Source organism: Mizuhopecten yessoensis, unplaced genomic scaffold (assembly GCF_002113885.1).
Source record: "Mizuhopecten yessoensis strain PY_sf001 unplaced genomic scaffold, ASM211388v2 scaffold3453, whole genome shotgun sequence".
Classification (NCBI taxonomy): domain Eukaryota; kingdom Metazoa; phylum Mollusca; class Bivalvia; order Pectinida; family Pectinidae; genus Mizuhopecten; species Mizuhopecten yessoensis.
Window position 1 is genome coordinate 164,277 of NW_018405052.1, and position 24,151 is coordinate 188,427.

General features: G+C 36.6%; 4 protein-coding genes across 13 annotated transcripts in view; 2 read left to right on the forward strand and 2 right to left on the reverse strand.

Annotated features, from left to right (window-relative positions):
- Nucleotides 1-3: 3 nt before the first annotated feature.
- LOC110447505 (39S ribosomal protein L12, mitochondrial-like) lies at nt 4-16,918 on the reverse strand. Its single transcript, XM_021493241.1, has 6 exons — nt 16,864-16,918; nt 7,833-7,952; nt 4,107-4,287; nt 3,671-3,739; nt 1,098-1,229; nt 4-239 (listed from the first exon to the last, which is right to left on the reverse strand). The coding sequence occupies exons 2-6, from the start codon at nt 7,892-7,894 to the stop codon at nt 123-125; spliced, it is 561 nt and encodes a 186-aa protein (XP_021348916.1). The 5' UTR covers nt 7,895-7,952; nt 16,864-16,918; the 3' UTR covers nt 4-122.
- Nucleotides 8,027-10,791, forward strand: LOC110447504 (translation machinery-associated protein 16-like). Of its 2 annotated transcripts, none has more exons than XM_021493239.1 (2): nt 8,027-8,112; nt 10,031-10,791. In XM_021493239.1, exons 1-2 carry the CDS (start codon nt 8,088-8,090, stop codon nt 10,615-10,617), a joined length of 612 nt encoding a protein of 203 aa, XP_021348914.1. In that variant the 5' UTR covers nt 8,027-8,087; the 3' UTR covers nt 10,618-10,791. The 2 variants fall into 2 exon arrangements, with proteins under 2 accessions (XP_021348914.1, XP_021348915.1); XM_021493240.1 differs by having other exon boundaries at nt 8,047-8,179.
- Nucleotides 16,919-17,059: 141 nt separating the features above from the next.
- On the reverse strand, nt 17,060-22,794 carry LOC110447507 (proliferating cell nuclear antigen-like). Its single transcript, XM_021493252.1, has 6 exons — nt 22,404-22,794; nt 21,912-22,009; nt 20,045-20,112; nt 19,501-19,645; nt 18,105-18,278; nt 17,060-17,534 (listed from the first exon to the last, which is right to left on the reverse strand). Exons 1-6 carry the CDS (start codon nt 22,622-22,624, stop codon nt 17,455-17,457), a joined length of 786 nt encoding a protein of 261 aa, XP_021348927.1. The 5' UTR covers nt 22,625-22,794; the 3' UTR covers nt 17,060-17,454.
- A 58-nt stretch (nt 22,795-22,852) lies between these two features.
- The window catches only part of LOC110447506 (calcium uptake protein 1, mitochondrial-like), a 24,206-nt gene continuing 22,907 nt past the window's right edge, over nt 22,853-24,151 (forward strand). For 8 of the 9 annotated variants that reach the window (XM_021493243.1, XM_021493245.1, XM_021493248.1 and 5 more), the window contains exon 1: nt 22,853-22,958. The gene's annotated coding sequence lies outside the window, so the exon portion shown is untranslated. Of the gene's footprint in view, nt 22,976-24,151 lie in introns of all 9 variants that reach the window. The other variant, XM_021493244.1, reaches the window with a different exon arrangement.

The window sequence follows — 24,151 nt, forward strand, 5'->3', positions numbered from 1 at the left end:
CAGTATCAATACAAGTACAGTATTTTTTATCACAAATATTCAAGTTTTACACCGTATAAACACCAATTCTTGATCATTTAAGTAAGTTTCTTCTATTATGAAATAGTTATCAATTTCTTTTTCTACAAAACATCCACTGATGCTCCCACAGCCACTAATGCTTCCTTCATTTTCTCTGCTTCGTCTTTAGAGATACCCGATTTCACTATCTGCGGTGTCTTCTCCACAAAAGTCTTGGACTGAAAAGGACAGAATGATACACTATACAACAAAACACTACTACACAGATTCAGTTGTAGTAGTGAAATGGGACAGGGTGTTGAACATTAACAGTATATATCTTCTATAACAAACAGCCCATGGTAACAAGATGATCCCCAGAATATAACAGATCATATCATGCACTGTACATGGTCATACAAACAAATACGCATTTCATTAGACAAAAGGTTCAAGAGATCATATTACCATACTTTATTCTGAGTAATAGAGCTAACATGAATACAAAGATTCACCATCTATAGGGGTTACAATACAATGGAAGTGCATTTTTCTACGTGTAAAGTAATCAGCATAGAGCAAATACGTCTAGTGAAAAGTATCTGTGGTTCAGAAGCTTGACTAGCTGTGATAACGTAGCTTCTGACGAGGAGACATTTTTTACATATTTTGGCCAGGGTAGAGGAGGCCGGATATTAACATCAGTGCTAGTGCTTGACATGCCAATAATAGTCAGAAATGCGAGGAAAAAAACATTGAAACATTTGTTGAGGTTTTGATTGTCTTCACTCATTTCTAACAATTATAAAACCTGTGTTTAAAGTAAACGAAGCTAATCCTTGTTTCCTCTTGCTTTAATGAATGTGGTTATCTCCCTTCGCCTAGCCACAGCATGACTGAGATTTCAAATCAAGTTAATGCAAAAAGTGCAGACTACAATTGTAAACATCCAGGCAATCTTTATAACTGAAAAGTCGTAAAATTTGGCCAGGTTCAAAAACAATCTGGAGAAATAGGGGTGAGAAGAAACAAACTCAACACAAAGTGGCAAATGTTAAATCCCCCAGGTACATTCCTGCTGGGAGCAGTGCTCTTACCTGAACTAAATTGAGGCCACAAATACTCTTGATTTCTTTGATCAGTGCAATCTTTTTGGCAGTATCAAATCCAAGTAGTTTAACATCAAATGATGTCTGTTCTCTTGTGGTTGTAACTTCCTCCTCTTCCTCCTGTATAGTCAAGAAAACAATGTTCATTAAAGTCAGTTTGGTACCAGTTATCTACATTATTCCAGTCAAGTGAACCCTATCAATTAAGACTGCTCAAAGATACTGAAATAAATTAAAATGTATGAATAAAAAACAAAGTTTGGATTGTACACAGTCAAACCTGGCTCAACAAAAATTCTACATGCATTTTTAGCTCACCTGGTCCGAAGGACCATGGTGAGGTTATGCCATACAGCATCGTCCGTCGTCCGTCCGTCCGTCAACTTTTCCTTAAAAACGCTCCTAGTCCTGAACGGCCAAGTAGATTTTGACTAAATTTGGTCTGGAGCATCCTTAGGCCAAGGGGACTAAATTTTGTATAAATGGTGGGTGTGGCCCCCCTGGGGGCAGAGGGGCGGGGCCGAATAGGGAAAATAGGTAAAACCTTCAAAATCCTTCTCCTACAATAGGGATGAAGGGATTTTGTCCTAATTTAGTCTGGAGCATCCTTGGGCCAAGGGGACTCAATTTTGTATAAATGGTGGGTGTGGCCCCCCTGGGGGCAGAGGGGTGGGGCCCAATATGGGAAATAGAGGTAAAACCTTCAAAATCCTTCTCCTAACCTAGGGATTAAGGGATTTTATCCTTATTAAGTCTGGAGCATCCTTGGGCCAAAGGGACTCAGTTTTGTATAAACCGTGGGTTTGGCCCCCCAAGGGCCTGAGGGGCGGGGCCCAATAGGGGAACATAGCAAATCATTCTTTAAAATCCTTCTACTTCTGTAGGAATGACAGGATTTGGTCCATATTTGGTGTTGAGCATCCTTGGGTTAAGGGAAACCAATTTTGTATAAACGGTGGGTCTGGCCCCTTTGGGGGCTGAGGGGCGGGGCCCAATATGGGAAATATAGCAAATTCTTAAAAATCCTTCTTCTTCTGTACGAATGACAGGATTTATTCCATATTAAGTCTGAAGCATCCTTGTGTGAAGGGGTACCAATTTTGTATAAACCATGGGTCTGACCCCCCAGGGACCTGAGGGGCGTGGCCCAATAGTATAGGGAAAACATAGCAAATTATTCTTTAAAATCCTTCTTCTTCTGTAGGAATGAAAAGATTTGGTCCATATTTGGTGTGAAGCATCCTTGGGTAAAGGGGAACCAATTTTTTATAAACGGTGGGTATGGCCCCCCTGGGACCTGAGGGGCTGGGCCCTATCGGGGAAATAGAGGTAAAACCTTTAAAATCCTTCTTCTACCATATGGATTAAGGGATTTTATCCTAATTTAGTCTGGAGCATCCTTGGACCAAGGGGACTCAATTTTGTATAAGCAGTTGGTGTGGTCTCCCAGGGGGCAGAAGGGCGGGGCCCAATAGTAGAAATAGAGGTAAAACCTTTAAAATCCTTCTTCGACCATCATGATTAAGGGATTTTATCCTTATTTAGTCTTGAGCATCCTTTGGCCATGGGGACTCAATTTTGTATAAATGGTGGGTATGACCCCCCCTAGGGGCATAGGGGTTGGGCTCTGTTTGAAATTTGTTATATCTCAAGTACTGGATGGATCTTTCAGAAATTTCATATGTACTTACAGCACCTAGCTACCATGGAGTGCTATATCTTTACTTCATACAAATTATTTTAAACATATTCAGGTGAGCGATACAGGCCCTCTGGGCCTCTTGTTTTGAATGAAATTTCAAAAAGAGAATTGTTCAAGTACTGATTAATCTGAACATTCTCTTTCCGAAGCTCAAAGACAGATTATCTCATTTTAGATTCTTATAAAAACTCTCTCCAGTCCAACATTTTTTTTTTTTAATATCAACTCAATGATTATGTTGTCACATTTGACAATAATCAAGTGTGACAACAGACACTTGAATCCTTTGTTAATAAACACAAGTTTATTGATATCTAGTTACCTTACGAGTGACTGTGCGAGTGTCTCAAAATCATTCATTTAATCAAATCAGATTCTTTCATCCTAAAATACTACAGAAATCTTATTAAAACTTTAATAGCCATGGATCTATGAACTAATTCATTGTTGAGATCATTTCTTTTCAAATTTCTTATAGACTTCCCTTCAGCAATCTACAAAACATATTGAAACTCAACATTTATTTTAACACATTTAATGGCTGTCTTCCTCTCACGCTTCAGGACAAATGACAAATGCTATGGCCGTAGACTCAACAGTTCCGTTTAATATGTCATTTAAAGTATCAAAACACATTTGAACCCAGCTAATGTAAAAGGGGTTAATATTAATTATTTCAATGAAGTATTAGAATCCTGCAAATTTAAAAGTGTGTCAATGTCACTTATTATAAAAAAATTGATAGCCTTTCAACACAGCAAGCTACAGACATAATATCATGAAAGAAGAATAGAATAGAAAGGATTTTTTTTAAATATGATTAACTCCAGAGAAATAATCACTTAGACAGTAACAGTACCTTTGCTGGAGCTGCAGGACCGGCACTAGCCATTGCCATGACTGGAGCATCTTTAATCTTCAGAGTTTTCTGTAAGAAAGTTAATAAACAGTTCAGTACTAATTCCACCAAACTCTGTTCATTCTAAGTATCTCATTACAGCAAAAAATCAGCATTAAAAGTTTACCTTGAAATACATCACCAATGAAGGTGTATAATTTCATAATAGTAACAATAGATTTCATGCAAATTTTGAAAAATTCTGCTAGCCAGGCTTTAATTTCATGGTAAACCTTGAAGATTTTTCACCAGCCATTAAATAAAATCTTCTAGCGCAAGGCATTGTGAAAGTGGAATTGTACATCCTGTCATGGAATGTTTAACATTAGCAAGATCACCACTATATGTTTGAAAATGTTTACAATGAAGCTTGAGTTAAAACTACATCTTAGATTACCTTCAATAGTTCATTTAGATCTGCTACTTCAAGCAGTGTGAGCTGACCAATATCTTCCACAATGCTTTGGATCTTCGGAGGGTAGGACTTTTCAGTACTTTCATGTGGACTAGCTAATGTGCACTGAGCCCTTCGCATACAATTTGCACATGCCTGAATGACCCTCTCCTGGCGTTGTAATCTGCAACCAAGCATATAAGATGCATTGTCAGCTAAAAATATATACACTGTTGGAATAAAAACAGTTACCGTATGCCCTCTGGTCAACACAATTTGAATTTACCTTAATTGCCCTCCAATCATTTTAAAGAACCATCTTGTCTGAATAAATATAAACTTTATTTCTTTTACAACAATTATGAAACTAGTTATTTCAACTTATATTAATCACTCTTGTTGGCCCAGATACTAGTACGCTAGCAGTCATGATGTCGGAGGAAAACAGAGTACCCGTAGAAAACCCAAGTGGTCGGGCAGGTGACCCAATACCTTGTCACATCCGATCCGGGAATCGAACCCAGGCCCCTTTGTGAAAGGTGAGCGTGTTATCCACTGTCCGGCCTGACCAACCTATTGGCTGGAGCTAATACTTTAATATATCTGGCAATATATTGGTTGGCATTTATAGTTTTTCACTTAAGTGTCATGAGAAACAGTATTATCCCAGCCATTTATTGACAGATATATAATCAGTATTAATTACACACTTTTCATAAACTAACATGGTCATTTCTCAGCAACGACTTTCTCAGTGCAATTGTTGCATAAATGATGTCAACAATTACCATTACAAAACTTAAATACCAGGTTCATGTAAGACCTATCTTAGTATAACCACTGATAGTTTCAAAGCCACCTAAACTCAGCCATGGAATTTCCATTCTCTTCCTGCCACTTCTACCACCTATTTATCTTTACTACCACCTATTTATCTTAAGCTTGTTTAAATATAGCAACTTCTGTGGAGTCTCAGTGATTAGGAACATTAAACCATATGAATTGTGATGAATTCCACTTTTTGACTATTTTTTCAAAGGACAAGTTTCTGTAAATTTAAAATTGTTTCTACTGCATCTCCAAAGGATTCTTTGCAAATCAGGCTACAGTGTCAAAGTTTAGTTTTTTCAGTTAAATGACACTTTAAAGACCTTCAAAATGGCCGATATGTGGCCTCAAGATCTTTGGACACATTGTCAAATGACCTTAACTTTGTAAAGACATGAAACCATAATTATTGAATCAATCAATAGAACATAAAACTACAATCAAAAGGAGGTGCCACTATCATCATGCAGAACCTGACTAACAAAACACTTGTTAGCCAGAAAGAAAAAAAATATCTTAGCTACAAGCATTAGTAGTGACAATTGTTTTACATCACTTGGACTACTTAGGTTGAATGGTTCCTTCTTGGTCTGCATTTTTCTATGTGCACCAGATAACCTTGACCAGTTTTTATTTGTTTGTTACATTTGTCTTATATCTGTGTAGTCATAATTGACTGTATAGCCAGATTTAGCTAAATAGCCAGATTTTCCAGTGATACTGTATCTACCTATTCACAGGTACACATCACAAGTGAGAGATTTTTTTTTACTAATGCACTAATATTTAGGTATCATTTGAGGACCTGTAATCATTAGCCTGAGTTTCCTCTGGCCCTAACACCAGACTTAGACTTTTTGACATATAGCTGTCTGGTGTGGGGCCAAAGCGCACTGCTATATGAAAACGTGGAATTCTCTGACTATGAAAACATGGAATTCTCCAACTATGAAAACATGGAATTCTCCAGACACCATTTTGTATCTGGGAGTGACTAATCAACAAAAAGACGTGGTCAGGAAATTTCCTAAACAAAGAATAATATATTCCGTTTTCGGTCCGGATCAGTACAGTTTGTTGATTAGTCACCCATGACCTACAAAAATGGCATTCACTCAGATGGGAAATTTTGAACAATTGAAAATCAAGGACTCTACTGGCAGAATTTAGCAGCTGTTGATGATAATAAGAGCTGATTTGGATCAATAAATAATCCATTTATCGATATATGTGAGGTATGTGTTGTGTCATAGTAGATTTTTGTTGTCAGCACCTCTTAACTCTCTGATACCAAACGGTATCAGAGAATTCCACGTTTTCATATAGCAGTGTGCTCTGTCCCCACACCAGACATCTATATGTCAAAAGTCTAAGTCTGGGGTTAGGGCCAGAGGAAACACGGGTTAGGTCATCATATGCTACCTAATGAAAGCTTTGAAGAAAGAAGTGGTGGCCGGATTGGTCCACTAAAAATGACCATAATTGCAGGCTCGAAAAATTCTGACCATCGCCCATTTATGTTCAACTATCTACAGCTAATCCTCGATTCTGACATTTTATCAACATAACTATAGAAATATAACAAGAGGCCCATGGGCCTTAACGGTCACCTGAGTCCTACAGTATTAATTTTTGTTGTTAAAATATGAAGTGGAGATAATGATTTCAATAATCCCTACCAAAATTTGAGTAAAAACAAGAGGCCTAATGGGCCTGCATTGCTCACCTGGTATTAATCACACTTGTAATCTTAAAAGTGGACTAAAATACAGCTACAGGCAGAATATCAGTGTTTGATTCATAAGAACCTATTAAAAGATTTAAACATATTAGCTTGTGACCTAGAATGTCAAACAAGGACATTAGATTGAAAGTGGGTCAAGGTCATTCATTTGAACAAACTTTGTAGTCCTTCATCCCAGCATGCTAAAAGGCCCAATATCAGCACCCTGAGCCTTTCGGTTATTGAGAAAAAGCTGTTTAATTTTTTTTACGACATTTGACCCCTGTCACCTTGAAAGTGGGTCAAGGTCATTTATTTGAACAAACTTGATAGTCCTTTATCTCAGCATGCTACAGGCTCAATTTCAGTACCCTGAGCCTTTTGGTTATTGAGAAGAAGTCGTTTGAATATTTTACGACATTTGACCCCTGTGACCTTTAAAGTTGGTCAGGGTCATTCATTTGAACAAACTTGGAAGCCCTTCATCCCAGCATGCTACAGGCCCAATACCAGTACCCTGGGCCTTTTGGTTATTGAGAAGTCGTTTGAAGATTTTAAGATATTTGACCCCTGTGACCTTGAAAGTGGGTCAAGGTCATTCATGTGAACAAACTTGGACAACGGACGTACGCCGCACCACGGCAAAAACTCACTTGGCCCATCGGGCCAGGTGAGCTAAAAATCAGTATTAGGGGTATTTTTTCATGTACAGATTGTTATACTATCGAGACGTATATTAATATATACGTCTTTGGTCATATTGATAAAACGTCAGACTCCTGTGATAAAACGCGGGGAGTTAGCTTCCACAACGTGTCGAGTTGGCAGTAGTCAGGTAGGCCTAATGAGTGAGAAATTAACCAATTGACATATAGGTATAATATTTCTCTAGCAAGCATGTAAATCTCTCGCAATCGCTATTGCCATAATTCGGCGACAAATCCCCAAGAACTATAGGCAGCTGACCCTGACCATGACTATAAGCAGGTGACCGGTCAGAATTATGTGTTTTACCTCAGTTTTACCTGTCGCTTTATATGTAGCCTCCGATTATCTCATATCTGATTATGGCCAGTTTTAGCACAGGCGCTTGTATCTGGTATTTAATACCTGAGCTAAAATCCAAAATCCACTACGTACAATATCAAAGCATGATATAACTTATGCATTCGTTTTACCTATGTATCTGTTTAGAAAGACGAGTCGACAGAGAAAGTACGCGCGTCGTCGAACTAAACATCTTTGCGTCGAGTGAAAATAAAAGGTCGTCTTTCTGGTCGACGTCACCTCCACGTTTTCTGTAAATAGAGAAAATCCATAAAAGAAAAACGTTTAAGTGATCTCTAAGTCACAGTGCGACCTAACCTTTAATGTAAAAAGGCTTTTCATTGGTGAATTTACAGTAAATCTACATCCGGTAATAACACGTGTGCATGATCCAGAAACACAGCAATAAAGGTAAATCAACCTATCGACTTCCGTATACTTACCTATGGTGCATAAGACACTGGCATTTTAGCATTTGGTTAGTATGTAAAACATATATGAAGTAGTATTCCCTACCCTACTGATATTTTAATATTTTAACAAATTTATGTCACAGGGGCTCAGTTTCGGGTATCAAAATGACACATTTTCTGACATTTTTCTCGACAAATGCATCTTCATGGACATCCAACCTTATGATATTTACAAGTTTAAATGGATTTTTTCCTGAAGGGAGTTTTTTCATTAGTTATTGAATATTTTTTCTGAAATTAATGTGCATTGCCTCAGTTAATGTCTGAGAAATATTGGAGGAGGATTGTTTATGACAGGGATTTTTTTAACCAGGTCGGGGAAAACCACTAAACTTACGTATAATACGCAAACTCGCCTTTTAAACATTGCGGCAACTGCACTCATATCTATGAGATCTGCCGCAGTAAATGGAAGAAGAAGAAGAACGTTAATAGGGGTATGGATTTGTTACTAAAAATAGCCCAAATCACTTTAATCTTAACTTTTTCATTTTTTTTTGTCCAAGTCGCATTTATTCATTCATGAAACATAATACCAATGCAAAAATAAACTTTATTTGCATGTGGGAAGTACCAAAAATAGATGCAATACTTCCGGTAAAGTTACATCAAATTTCCAAGTAGCCAACACTTTCAGTAAACATCTTTAGCAAAATGCTATTTACCCTGTTGTAAATTAATGCGATTTATAATAATATCTTGTAAAGGTTACTGTTAAAGCGATTTGGGATATTTTTAGTAACAAATCCATACTCCAACTGACGTATAATAGGCGAGTTTGCTTATTATACGCAAGTTGGTGGTTTTTCCCCAACCTGTTAACTGCTAACGGAATGCATTATTGAATATTGAATTCGATATAAAGTTTGGTGTGGCAGCCATATTGGAATGACCTTAAGAGGTTTTACACGGCAAGATTCTTTTGACAGGTGCCGCATTGCAGTCGGCAAAATCATATCGGAAAGAAAAAGGCCAACCAGTGGCCTCTTATATTATAGGAGTAGGTTTCGGGATACTTTCGGTTGATAATAAACCTATACACACCAGTAAATAAGAGCAACACTTTTTATGCGGTGCGTATTCACATTCTAAAACCTTATACAAATTGAGGCCTGACTACGAGGCAGAGGAGGGCGGGTACTAATATTAGTACTACGTGAACATGGGACAGTAGACCATACAACCATATACACAGGTTAACATAAGTTATCTTAGTCCATGCTACAACAAATGCATATACACAATTGCTGGGTGACAAACCAGAATTGGCTTCAGGGTCTGCTGTAGTGCTGCATTTGGGAACTTAAGTCCCGGAGTACAAATTTAATATATAAAGAATACCAAGATTCCAAGTAAAATAGATCTATATACTTGCAGAGGATTTAAGGACAATCACAATTATGCTACCGTGATTAGCGCTACGGTCAGGCCCTGCCCCTGGAATTGAAAGAATCTATACCAAACTCATCAACTCCAAAACTTACAAACAACATACACTAGTGACATGTAAGGACCTTCCTTAAAACTGATAATTCTATTTAAGGCACTTGCACATTTGAAAAATAATTTAGATTGAAAATTGGATTAGTATTTTTCCTAATTGTTTTACTTTTTCTATTATCTGTGGAAATAGACTGTATAATTGCTATTGCATGATCATAGAAACAAATAGTATGCGAAATCCAGCAGATTAATTTGTACATGCTCTGCTTTTTTATGGAATATTGAAGAATCTTCTTCTTCATTCACTTGAAACCGAATATTATTACAAAACAGTGTTGTACGGGTAAAAAACTTTAATATTAACATATAAATCCTTTATATTTCCCTTCAAGTATGTTTTCTTTTATGTATAGAAAGTTCCAAAAGAAATATGCCGAAAGCACCCAAAGCAAAAGTTGGACAGGACAAAAAACCAATTCATCCAAATAGCAGAAAAGCTCAGCAGCTGACAAGGAAAGCTTCTCGTGACCTGAGACTTGGAGAGAGGAACTTAAACACACAAAGAACTGAATTGCTGGCAGATCGGTTGATGTGGTTTCAGAAAAATGCAAATTTAGAAAAGAAATGCTTGAAAAAATGTGAACTAGCTAGTCTAGGCAAGAAATATTTAACAAGATTTGAAGATGAACTAGATCAGATTGATATTATGCAAAAAATTGGAAACCGACAGGGGAGACAGCATGCTTCTAGGGAGGCAGCAATATCACTGACAATGGAAAAGGAAAAAGAGGAGTTTGCATCCAATGGTTTAGAGTTACCCGATGTTATCAATGCTAAAAACTTTGATTATTTTAAACAGTGGAATGGAGAAATCAAATACCTGCAAAACATAAAATTAAAGAAGATAGCCTCTAAAGATTTAGAAGAAGAATGTGATGAAGTTTCAGAGAGTCAAGATACACAAATGGAATTTCATGACAGTGATGATTCAGATTTATAAAATACAAATGACTGATTTCCTCCCCAGTTGAGAAAATCAGTCATGAACCTCACCCAACAAGTTTTATCCATGCATTGTTTGTTCTGCAATTTTACTGATGTGTTATAATACCATATTTTATTATATAAAAAAATAGAGGCCCATTGTCATAAGATCCTGGGCTGTTCAAGTCAAGTTTTGTTAGTGTATCTGTTAGTTTTGCATGATTAAGCTGTTTGGCTGTTTGGTAAGTACTGCAGTATAAGTGAAGAACTGACCAATTTTGTGTCAACAAGAAAATAACGAAAAGATAAATTTTTAATACAAAAACGTTTTCTCAATTTCTAGTTTACCTGGTGAATTTCATTTGAATTGATTTTTTCATTTCTTCTACCGTATATACACTATATTCAATGATAGGGACAAAGCTTCTTGGTTCTCATAATTTTTATTTAACTAATTGAATGGTGGCCTTAAGGAAGGCTTTCTTGTGGATGAAAGAATTACAGTAAAATACTTTGTCGTGGCAATAAGAACATTTTTACCAAGTTTAGTTACATTTACCTAGTAGAACTTCAGGAATAAGTAAAAGATGCCTTGAGGTAAGAGACCAAAAATATGTCCAAAATACCAGAGGCAGCCCTTTCGTATTGTTACTTGACCTCTGTTTATCAAGTCATGTAAACAGTAAATGCGCCTTGAGGTAACTTTTTATCTAAACTTCATACTGCTGTGTATAAAAGACAACCTTTAAAGTGAATTTGTCATTTCACATATTTTACTAGTACACTACTTGATGTAAAAGAAATAAAACTGATCATTGCAATATGAGAAAGACCTGTTTCTGGGAAATAGCTACGATATTCTTGAAATGTCAAAATCAAAGATGACTGTCAGTGGCCATCTTGTATTTCTCAATCAAATAATACATGCACACTACTCATGGACCAAGGAGACCCTTCACATGAAATTTGAGAAATATCTGTGAATCGCTCTCTCAAAATTAAACATGCACAACAACAGATCAATTGGAACTTACCGTACATATCAAGTTTGAGAAAGATCTCTTAAGCAATTTCTGAGAAATAGCGATAACAAACTTTCACTGTTATTAGATCAGTCTCTAAAGTAAACATGCACATCTTCGGACCAAGGGGAACTTGCATATGAAATTTGAGAAATAGCGATAACCAACATTCACCGTCAAAATCCAAGACAGCCATTTTATTTATCCAATCAATCTTAAAAGTAACATGCACAACTAAGAACCAAGGGGAATCTACATTTTGAGAGAAAGATCCCTCCAGTAATTTTGGAGAATTAGCAAAAATAAGTATTGGTTTAAGAACCCATACAAGCTGATTTTACTTTTGAATCAACCTCTTCCTGATCGAACCACTGGTTAGATTTCTACCAATCTTTGGTCTGTATTATCAATTAACCAAGGGGACTTCATTCCAGATGTTATTTTTGTAAATAATAGTAGTAAAAACCAAGAATGAGAATTTTATGTTGTATATTAGACATTATTAGAGTCTCTCCAATGGTTACCTGCATGTCGCACGTTATTCAAGGGAGATAACAGGGCAATGGTCATGCATGCTGCTTTGGTTTAGAACATCGTTCCTATTTCCACATTTTGGATTATTAAACCGATACATTTTATATCCATTTCGATGACTTTCAGCCGACTCTTAACATTAATTTGGGAGATAAATTACCTCTTCCTTAAAATTAAGTACATGTATAGGCAGAATGGCTTTCTTTTATTCACATATTCCCAAATTTTTCAATTTTAAATAGCTTTTGTTGTTAAAAAATTAATACAGCCCAAGGAATATTGCATTTGGCACTATTTTATACAAATCTCTTAGGTTCTCTTAACCCTTGGAATAGCTTTTCAAAATGGCAGTCATGAAAGCATGCAGGGCAACTTTTGAGACTGATTGGATAAACAACATGGCCGACAGGCAGCCATCTTGGATTTCGATAGCGAGTTTGTTATCGCTATTTCTCCTGAAGAACTAGAGGGATCTTTCTCAAATTTTATATGTGGGTTCCCCTTGGTCCTTAGCTGTGCTGGGCAACTTTTGAGTCTGATTGCATAAACAACATGTCCGACAAGCAGCCATCTTGGATTTTGTTAGTGCAAGTTTGTTATCGCTCTTTCTCAAGAACCAGAGGGATCTTTCTCAAATTTTATATGTAGGTTCCCCTTGGTCCTTGGCTGTGCAGGGCAACTTCTTTCGAGTCTGCTCGGATATAAACATGGCCGACAGGCAGCCATCTTGGATTTTGATATTGAAGGTTTGTTATCGGCATTTCTCAAGAACCAGAGGGATCTTTCTCAAATTTTATATGTAGGTTCCCCTTGGTCCTTAGCTGTGCAGCGCAACTTTTGAGTCTGATCGGATAAACAACATGGCCGACAGGCAGCCATCTTGGATTTTGATAGTGCCAAGTTTGTTATCGCTCTATCTCAAATTTTATATGTAGGTTCCCCTTGGTCCGTAGCTGTGCAGGGATTTTTTTGAGACTGATCAGATAAACAACATGGCCGACAAGCAGCCATTTTGGATTTTGATAGTGAAAGTTTATTATCACTATTTCTTGGGAAGTACGCGAGGGATCTTTCTCAAATTTTAGATGTAGGTTCCCCTTGATCCCTCATTGTGCATGTTGAATTTTGAGACTGATCATAAAAACAAAATGGATTAAAAACTAAACAGATCTTTCTCATATTGCAATGATCGATTCTATTTCTTTTACATTAAGTACTGTACTAGTAAATATGTGAAATGACAAACTCACTTTGAAGGTTGGCTTTCATACACATCAGTATTAAGTTCAGATCAAAAGTTACCTCAAGGTGCATTTACTGTTAACATGACTCGATCAAACAGATTAGAGGAAAGAAGATAAAAGATCCAACTGACAAAGAACTAATTAAGATGGTACAAAGGTGGGCGCCAAGATCCCTCTGGGACCTCTTGTTTCCCCATTTCATACAATAATTTGTAGTCCAGTGTTCAAATCCCTGTCTAGCCTTGTGGTATGTTTTTAGCCCACCATCATCGGATGGTGGGCCATTCAACTCACCCTGCCTCTGTGGTCCGTCCTTAAACCAATTCTTGTTATTGTTATTTCTCAAGTACAAGAGGGATCTTTTTCAAATTTTATATGTAGGTTCCCCTTGGACTCTTGTTGTGCAGGGCAACTTTGACCGATCGGATAAACATCATGGATGTTTGCTATCGCTATTTCTCCAGAGGTACTGGAGAGATCCATCTTCAATTATATATGTAGGTTCTCCTTGGTCTGTAGTCGAGCATGGTTAATTTTGAGACTGATCGGATGTAGAAAATGGCCGATAGGCCACCATTTTGGATTGCAACATTAAAGGATTTCTATCACCATTTCTCATGAGGAACCTTTCCCAAATTTGTTTTGTTGGCATCCCTAGGACTTAAGTTGTGCACGTTAAATTCCGAGAATGATCGGATGAACAATTCTCAGGAATAACTGGAGGAACCTTTCCAAAGTTTGTTATGTAGGCATCCCTAGGTACAGCTGTAGTTGTGCATAAACAAAATGACTGACAGGCCACCATCTTGGATTGTGACATTAAAGAAACTTGAGGGATCTTTCCCAAGTTTGTTATGTAGGCTTCCCCAAGTCTGTAATTGTGCACGTTTAATTCCAAGAATGATCAGATAAACAAAATGGCCAACAGGCAGCCATCTTTGATTTTGACATTGAAGGTTTGTTATCTCTCTATCTCAAATTTAATATGCAGGACTTCCTTGGTCCCTTGTAGTGCAGGTTAACTTTCGAGACTGATCACATAAACAAAATGGCCGGTAGGCAGTCATCTTTGTTTTTGACAGTGAAGGTTTGTTATGGCAATTACTCGGGAAGTACTGGAAAGATCTTTTTTTACATATTTCATGTAGGTTCCCCCTGGTATGAAGTTATGCATATTTTCGTACGAGACTGATCGGATGAACAAATCTTTGATTTTGACAGTTAAGGTTTGTGGAGTTTTTTCTCAAATTCTATATGCAGGTTCCCCACTATCCTTTATTGTTAGTGTTTACTTTTGAAACTGATCAGATAAACAAAATGGCCGACCTACAGCTATCTTTGATATTTTAAATTGAAGGTTTGTTAGTACTATTTCACAGGAATAACTTTGAGGGATCTGTATCAAATTTGATATGTAGGTTCCCCTTGATCCCTCATTGTGCAGGTTATATTTTGAGATTTATCATAAAAACAAAATGGCTGAAGGTAGAACTAAACAGATCTTTCTTATATTGAAATGATTGATCCTATTCATTTTACATTATACATTTTACATTATACAGCAGTCATGTTTACAGTAATTACACCGAGAGGTAAATTTTGATTTAAACTTTATACTGCTGTGTATAAAAGACAACCTTCAATGCGAGTCAATCGTTTCACATATTTTCTAGTACAGTACTTAATGGTTAAGAAAAATTATTGCAATTTGCGAAAGATCTGCGACATTCGTCGTCCATCTTGTTTTTATGATCACTCTCAAAAATAAACATGCAAAGCTTAGGATCAAGGAGAACCTACATATGAAATTTGCGAAAGATCAAAGTACTTCCCGAAAAATCACACTTAGAAACCCTTCAATGTCAAAATCCAAAATAAAACATTCATAACAAGCATTCTGTGTGTATTGATGAATCAATACATGTCCCCTACCGGCCCCCCCAAACTTAAACCTTCAGATTTTGGCCAAGATAGTTATGTCCAAATCATGTCAAAAATCAAAACGAGAATTATTTATCCACTTCACTAAACAACATTAATGCTAGACCCCTAAAGAACCTTTGTCCATAAAATTAGCATCCTAACAATATTATAAAGTTAACGGTGAGCCATTACAAAACTTTTACCCCAACTTTAGGCCAGGATAGTTAAAAGTCCAAAGCATGTCAAAAATTCCCCAAAAAAATAAAAAATATTTTCTATTTTCAATCCACAGCATTAATGCTAGATCCCTAAAAAACCTCTGTACATAAAATCAGCATCCTAACACTTATTAAGTGAACAGCGAGCCATTACTAAACTTTAGGCCAGGATAGTTTAAAGTCCAAAACATGTCAATAATTCCCAAAAAATAAAATTCTTTTCCATTTTCAATCCACAGCATTAATGCTAGACCCCTTAAGAACCTCTATGCTAAGAATCAGCAAACTAGCATTATTATTAAGCAAATGGTAAGCCATTACAAAACTTTAACCCAAACCTGCAGATTTTGGCAACAGACGGACGCAGACAAAACCTATAGTCCCCCCGGTTTCACCGGTAGGGAACTAATAAAGGACCATAGGAAACCTAAATATCCAATCCAAGAAAGTTCCTGCGAGGCGAAGCAGAGGGTGACAATGGGTTTTTGAGGGTTGACAATATTCACGGTCACCTGCTAATGTATGTCATATCTATTTTGTTACACCAAAGGTCTTTGTAGCTCAGAAACGGCAGCAAACCTCGATAATGACATCTTGTTCTTTGATAGTCTGCCGTTTACAATCGCTATCGCACCGGCGCTTGATAAAATTGTCCGTTGCCGTCAAATGTCTTGTGAAGCGGTAAACGCACATTTTTCGCACGTGATATTTTTCAGTCTCATGGTAATATCACCCGCGCCCCTTAAAACTAATGTATTTTCAGAGGGTGACAGAGATTTTTGTTCAATTTTCTCCCAACCAATCAAATAGCTAGAAATTCACTTGAGGTGTAACAACAAGAATTGTTTAAGGACGGACCACGGGTGATTTGAATAGCCCCCCAATTGGATGATGGTGGCTAAAAAGATGACAAAACCCAGAGAGCCTATATTGCTCACTTGGAAGTTGATGCCCAGCAATGGTATAAATAGCTATGGAATAGGTATCTCGACCATTTCAGAGTTATGATGCAAGATTCAAGTCCCCAGGGGTGTGGTCAGACTCCAGAGTCCGTTTTTGCACCATGATTGTGTTTGCTTCTTGTTGCTCAACAATTGTATACATAGTAATAGGGTGGGAATCTTGATCATGTCACAATTGTTACAATTTTGAAACTTCACCATGTGCACCAAAAACACTTTCCAATACTGTAATTTTGGCAGTTGTACAGGTATCATTAAGCTTGACAATAGGAGTTAACTACCTAATTAGTCAACACATTGATAAATACAAGGAAAAACACTTGTAACCAAGACCTTGCTTCTTTTTATTTCATTAGTACCTTTTAATGTTGCAATTCCTCAATTCAAAGATTACAGCCAAGATGCTTGTAGATGGTGATGCGTACAAGAGCTCATCAAAGCTGGCTGTGATATGAATCATTTACACACATCAAAACCACTTTGACGACTCCAGCATCATCAAATCTCTCCGAACATCTTCTTCCTTGAAAACAAATATAACAGAAAACAAAATGCTTTCGATATAATACATATTTATTTATTAATTTCACTTGTTAATACACTAAACAAGTACAATGAGTCTAGACTGGCAACAACGAACAACAAAATTACAAGTCAAAATTCCAACACTACAAATCAGATGAAACCTTCGCAGTGTTTATAGTTTATGATGCAACAATGTAATATGTGCAACAATAACATTGTTGCACATTCACCATCCCATTACTTAGCTAGAAAGTTCATCAACGAGATGTCTTCACAAACTATCACAACAGAATATTTTTTTTGCTTTCATGATTGTATCCAGTTGTTTTTTTATACTATTCAATATAAATAGAAAATGCAGTAGTTCAAAATTTTGTCCAAATTCCCCCCAACACAAAAATAATCACAGTCCTTTTCCGTTCCATTCACGATTCCTCTTGGTCCTCAATCTTTGGAGCGAGATAAAATCTGAGGTAGCCCATGTCCGCTATTTTGTATTCCACGACTGAAAAAAGAAAACCGAACATTTCAGTATAGCAGCATCGCAAGAATGAGCTTCTTTTTCATAACTGAAAGAAAAATTACAATTGTATCACACAGTATGCGATATTTCAATTGCATCTTTGAGCTAAAAACATTCATTTAAATGCATAGATATGATATATATTATTGAAAGTCCTCGAATATAAAGTTGATTATTTGAAACATGCAAAAATAACATCTATCAACATATATTGTATCGGATATTCAGCAGCACACTAGGCATTAATATGCTTGTCTCCTGTATCATTCAAACCATTCAACCAATATATATAGTTACAACATTCGACATTATATATCGAAGTAAATACATAAATAGCGACAATATGCAGTATGTTCAAAAAATTATTTCCGATCTGAGGTCAAAGGTCAGCAAGTCGCAATTATGCAATTTTGTTACACGAAAAAGAATAATTGGGAAGGGACAGTCAATTCTATAAACCTGTTGACTTCTTTCAAACTGGGGATGAATATAAAACAATTTCAATTGAGGATTATAATCGCCAGTGATCATACAGTACAGAATTGTACATACCTAAAGGTACATCTTGTGACATTGACAAAGTCACTTGAGGTGACAATGCAGTGGCTTTTGTGAAGAAGTTCAGGTAACGAAGTGCGAAAGTCAAAGTAACAGCATCATTCATCTCTATAGTCACGTTTTCCTCTTCTTTATCTGCACTGCAGTTCTGTGCCAGTTTCACATTACCTGTGCAAATAGAAAGAATAATTTCCATTGACATTTTAATAAACAAGCAAATTCGTGGAATTTATATCCCACGCTTGTAGGTTAACATGATTGAGATTAGGTTTGTTGAGACAATGTATAGCTTGAAACTTTAAGAAAAAACAACACCTATACCTCATTGATAAATATGTACACATCACATTGGTTGGCAAACTTAGCACGAGTCGGATGTGCATACAGAATTTGGTTATTATCACACAAAATCCAAAAAGTGCCCGAGATGGGTGGAGAGGCAGAGGAACACAAACATTGTTATCAAGTTTGAAGGAGTTTGGCTAATATTTGCCGAGTTGTTAAGCGGAAACTGCAGATAATGATGTTTTTCGTTAATCAATGGCCCATAACTCTGCCAAATGGAGTCTTGATTAAAGTGGTTGTCAAACTTTGCTTAACTCTTAATGCGTTGAACCCCGTTACGAAGTTTGGAGACAATCTGATAATAAGTTTGAAGAACATTTGATGAAGTTATTGCACAGAAACGAAACGCAGACCAGAATGATGTTTTTCGTTATTTAAGGGGCCATAACTTTGCTTAATGGGGTCCTCTGAAAGTGGTCATAATACTCTGCCAAGCCCTCAAGTCATTTAAACCTGTGAATAAGTTTAAAGAAAATCAATTAACATTTGTTGTAGTTATTGCATGGAAACAAAGCGCGACAGACAGACAAACCCAAATTAATATCCCCCATTACGGCGAGACCAGGGGATAAAAGAAACATTCTCTATCACAACCAACATAAAAGCAAGTGCAAAAGAAGTGTCCCATCAGGTTTATTTGTAATATATTTTAAACTTCTCTAGAAATGTCCTGGAAAGTATCGATGTGCTTGGACTACTTATATCCTAACAGGCTCTAGATCTTAACATTAAAACAGGTAAAGGCTACAAACAGGTCTTCAGCTCAATACATTTATGAAGTTTAGCATTGAAATTGAACTGCTTTGAAGAAATGCCCTGGAAACTAAAGTCCGAGAACATAACCAGGTGCGTGTTGAATCCCAACTTTCAATAAAGTAAAAATTTCTTTCAAGATATAGTAAACTTGGGCATTACTTGAAAACCTAAAAATAGACAACTATATAAATCTGCTAATCTGAAGGATCAAACTGCTTTTTTGTCTCAAGTATATATCTATAAAATATCAATTCTCCACACCAATGGAAAGAAAACCTCTCCTTCATACCTGTGCCCAAGTCACCACTCGCCGAGAATTTCACACCTTCTTTTGTACAACAGACAATAATGGATTCTCCAATTTGACTCAAATCTCTGCAAATTCTCTGGAATTCTGCTGAAGGAAGCTTCACAACACAGCTGTATTCCGTGTCCTAGATAACATCACAACATGTAATTTGTTATGAAATTATAAACAAGTGTATTGTGCAACAGTTATCTTTTGTTATGCATAAAGTTATTTCCCTTATACTAAGCTGACCATGTTACAGAATTTACATATTTCCAAATTTATTATTTACTATTTGTTTCTAAGAGTCAAATCTGTCTCAGAATGATCTCCTTCATCCCAAGTAAATTCTGCTACTTCAAATATAATGTTCAGACATGATATAAATAAAATATTTTATCAATGTTGGTCGAGAATAAATACATATAAATATCATCATTTAAATAGCATCCCCCCCCCCCCCTTTCAAAAAGGAAGTAGGTTAGTCAAAAATATTAATCAATCCCTAAGTAGCATTTTCTTCCATTTGAATAATTATACTTACAGGAATGCCCAATTGTTCTGTGTCCAAATCAAGCAACTTCATGGCATAATCAGATACCTTTTCATTATCTGTGAATAGATCAATTTCATGTTACATTATTCACAAGTTGCTTTAATAAGGTGGAAACAGGCATGTTGGCAAAACAGCTGAAACTCTTTTTTTAATACTTGCTATAGAAAAATTAAACTTTCTAAAATTCTGAAATATACCGAAAATTTCAACCTGTTTGAATAGCTGTCTTGCTTTGTTTTCAACAATTTTTTTAACTGCAAAACTCTTGTTAAAATGTTCAGATCTAGTTTTACGACAATTCAGTCCAGATATATACTTTTATTTTGTATGCAAGAAATAATTAGCAATATTTAATAAACTTTCATTACAGGACTTTAAAGTGACATACTCCTTTTATTAGCATTATTGCAAGAACAATCCCGATATGCCTGGTGTTGATTAGCCAAGTTCAATCATATTTAAAACTGAAATTAAGGGTATCGGCAGATTCCAGAGGTATAACTAAATAGAAACAGAATGGACTTCGGCAAAAGCCAAGGTTTACACCAATATTGGGGTGGTTTAAGGACCGAACCTTCGAGTCGTAGCAAATTAAAAAGAAAAAGTCTATGGCTACCGAGAGCCCGAGCCCTGAAACACCTAGATTCTTTTTGCCATGGGATGAGCTTCCAACAGGATCTTGCGTCTACATCTTTAATATCACAGCAGGTACTTATAGCCATCAAAAGACTATATACTGCATACCAGGCAACAGCTTTCGAGTACCTTGGCCTTAAACCACTAACTAGAGCTGCTCATCCGTTGGTGTACCAATATGAATGCCTGGCCTCTTTTGCACTGGTCGGGTATTAAATTGATCCTATACCTTGTAGGAGCAAGCCCTATGTGAATCACAGGTTATTTTAGAACTAATTGACAGCACATGGTTCCATATCCAGACACTGGTTCATAATATAAATACTAGTAAGATTGCATATAATTCACGCCTCATATGATTATAATGTTATCAAAATATTGCATAATTGTTGAAAAAACGAATCCTTACCCATGCAAAAACTCTTTTACAAAGTTAACAAAGTCCGTCTTAGGGAAGAAAATAGAAACGACCGCCATGACAGATCACGCACGATGTTATCTCAATTATCCTTTCTATATATGGCCTGCATGGCCAAATATAGTATTACTACTGATGCCGCCGTGTTTACTACAATTTCCATATTGGGTCATGACACCCATATTTGGATGTCCGACGTATTTAGGAAGTGAGACGAACTTTCCAACATGGCGGTCAATTCAGATTTCGATTACGCTTGCTACATTAACTTGATAATTTAACGACATTTTAGGCAGAGTTAAACTTCAAGTTGTGCAGGATATCAAAGGAAATAGTTCATACTACAACCTTATTTATGAATGCAGACCAATGTGCTGTCAATTAATTCTAAAATCGCCCCGGTGTGATTCACACCGGGCTTAATCCATTACAAGGCATGGGATCAATCTAATACCCGGCCGGGACAGAGGAGGCCAGGTATTATTATTAGTACTAATGGGTGTCGTGACCTAATATGGAATGTGCATTTAACATGGCAGCATCAGTAATAATACTATATTTGACCAAGCAATGCAAATGCAAACCATTCGTTTTTTCAACAATTATGCAATATTTTGATAACATTATACTCTAGGCGTGAATTATATGTTATCTCACAGATTAACACTTTTGCTCCACAAGTTGACATAGTACCGCGCAATATATAAAAAAAATCTCGTCAGAAAGCTACGTTATTGCAGCTACCTTTCAGGTAATGGCATACCTTTTTGAATATATTTTTCACCTTATATACAAACTCACTTGCAGACTCGAAGATAAACATTGCTGTGTCTGGGTTGTCCTCAGCCTTGATTGTGATTATATCATCATTTCCAGAACATTTTAGGATTTTGGACATGCTGAAAACAAATCACAGAAAAACCTTTGTTGTTATTGAACAATTTTTATCACGACAAAATTATTTCCGTAAATATAAAAAGTCAAGTGTTTCCTCTGACATATTACTGTATTCAGTACTTTGCAAAAAAAACATTTCTTCATTGTTTTGAAAGTTGGTCATCTTCACACAAATATTGCGCGGGAAATCTGATGTGATCAGACAAAGCGAAAGTTGATGCATTGAATCCATAAGGATAAGAAATATTCAAGTAAATAAACAAAAGCTCGATTAATTTAATCACAACATATAATTTATCACGTTACTTTGAATCGCTATTGCCGGAATTGCATCTTTAAACGACAAGTTACATTACCAATGCAATGGACTTGGGGACATTTTCCGTGTGTACTAACCTCGCAAGATTCATGCCCATGGACAGGTTTCTATCACATCGGTAAGTTTCGAAGCCATCTGAACGAAGGTTGAGAGAAACAAGGCTGACATGCGAACTGTCCATAGCCTGCAATGCTATTCCAGTGCTGTTGCAGTCCCATATTGCTTCCGTAAGTAAGTCTTTAATGGCGTCTAAAATTTTCTTCCAAAGAGAGCCTTGAGCAAGTCTTGCCTCAAACATTTTCCAAAACAATTAAGCACTTACAATTTAAAAATATATTAACACAATATTTAGTTGTGCAATATTGAAGTTATCTGTCGGTGTTAAAAGCGATGACACGGATTAGACTTTCAACCTTTCCCTCTCCGTGCCCTGCTTCTTTTCTGTGCCGTGAAATAAACTAACTGGCGCCAAACTGATAATGGCGGGAAATTGCTCGTTCAGCATAATTGGAAGCCATGATCACATGACAACGTTTGGGATTATAGCGAGACTTGGTGTTAGTCACCAGAATGTTTTACAGGAAAGCGATTTCAACATAGATGTAAACAAAAATTGACAGGTCAAGTTGAAGGTATTTTGTAGTTCATTTTAAGAACTTAATGATACACCAATGCATATTATTGTAGAATGTAACTTATATCAGGGAGAGAAGATAGTAGGAAAGTTGCGTTATTAGAATCGCTATGATCAGCATGATCACTTTGCCGAAGGTCCGGGGAGAGGGTGGAAAACCAACATTTCCCCCTGGCCCCTGGTAATTTTACTGTACTTTATGTATGTTGGGAACTGTCCCGGTGTATATAAAGTAATTCATATCAGGGAGAGAAGATAGTAGGAAAGTTGCATTATTAGAATCGTTATTATCAGCATGATTATTGATAACTTTGTCGAAGGTCCGGAGAGAGGGTGGAAAAGCAATAATTCCCCCCTGGCCCCTGATAATTTTACTGTAGTTGTATAGAGAGTAATACGAGGCATGTTAGTGTTTAAATAACCACTTAGTAAAAATGCCCCCAATATAATGGTTTATATAATTGAAGCACAGGGTTTTGTTACAAATGTGTACCAACACATGGGTCACAGCACACCAGTCACCTAACTTGTATGTTTTTGTGTGCTGTGACACTTAGTAACATTATTGTAATATACACAGAGACATATTATTCTACAAACTGACTTTATATGTCTCTGGTAAACATATATGTAACAGCTAGGAAAAGGATATGCAATGGCCAGACCGTGGTTCGAACCTGGGAGTCCCTCCAAACTTTAGATGGACGCTCTACCAATTGAGCTATCTGGTCGTTGATGATTGACCCAGTTCAGTTCTGCTACACATACTTTCCAACGTAACTCTCCCTATTTAGGGGATGACTTTCAATTATGGACTTCTTCTTTTTTATCTAATTTCAATCTAATTATTTCATCTGAAAGAACAACTCAAAATATGTCATATGAAGGGTTATTTTGTCTCTATGGGATATTATATACACACCTATTCAGGTTTTAATTTTGTGCATGCAGACATTTTGAAAAGTTGGCAAGTATGAGTATAGCAGATGTGTGTTAAGACTTTTTGAAATGCTCTTGATGTCGAAGAATAGACCCCATACAGAGAAGTCCACCTCACTTTCTCGCAACAACATTTTCTTATCTGGTGGATGTATTGATACATTCACATTACATCATACAGGAACTCTCTCCCAATATTTAGCTCACCTGGCACAAAGTGCCAAGTGAGCTTATGCCGTGGTGCGGCATCCG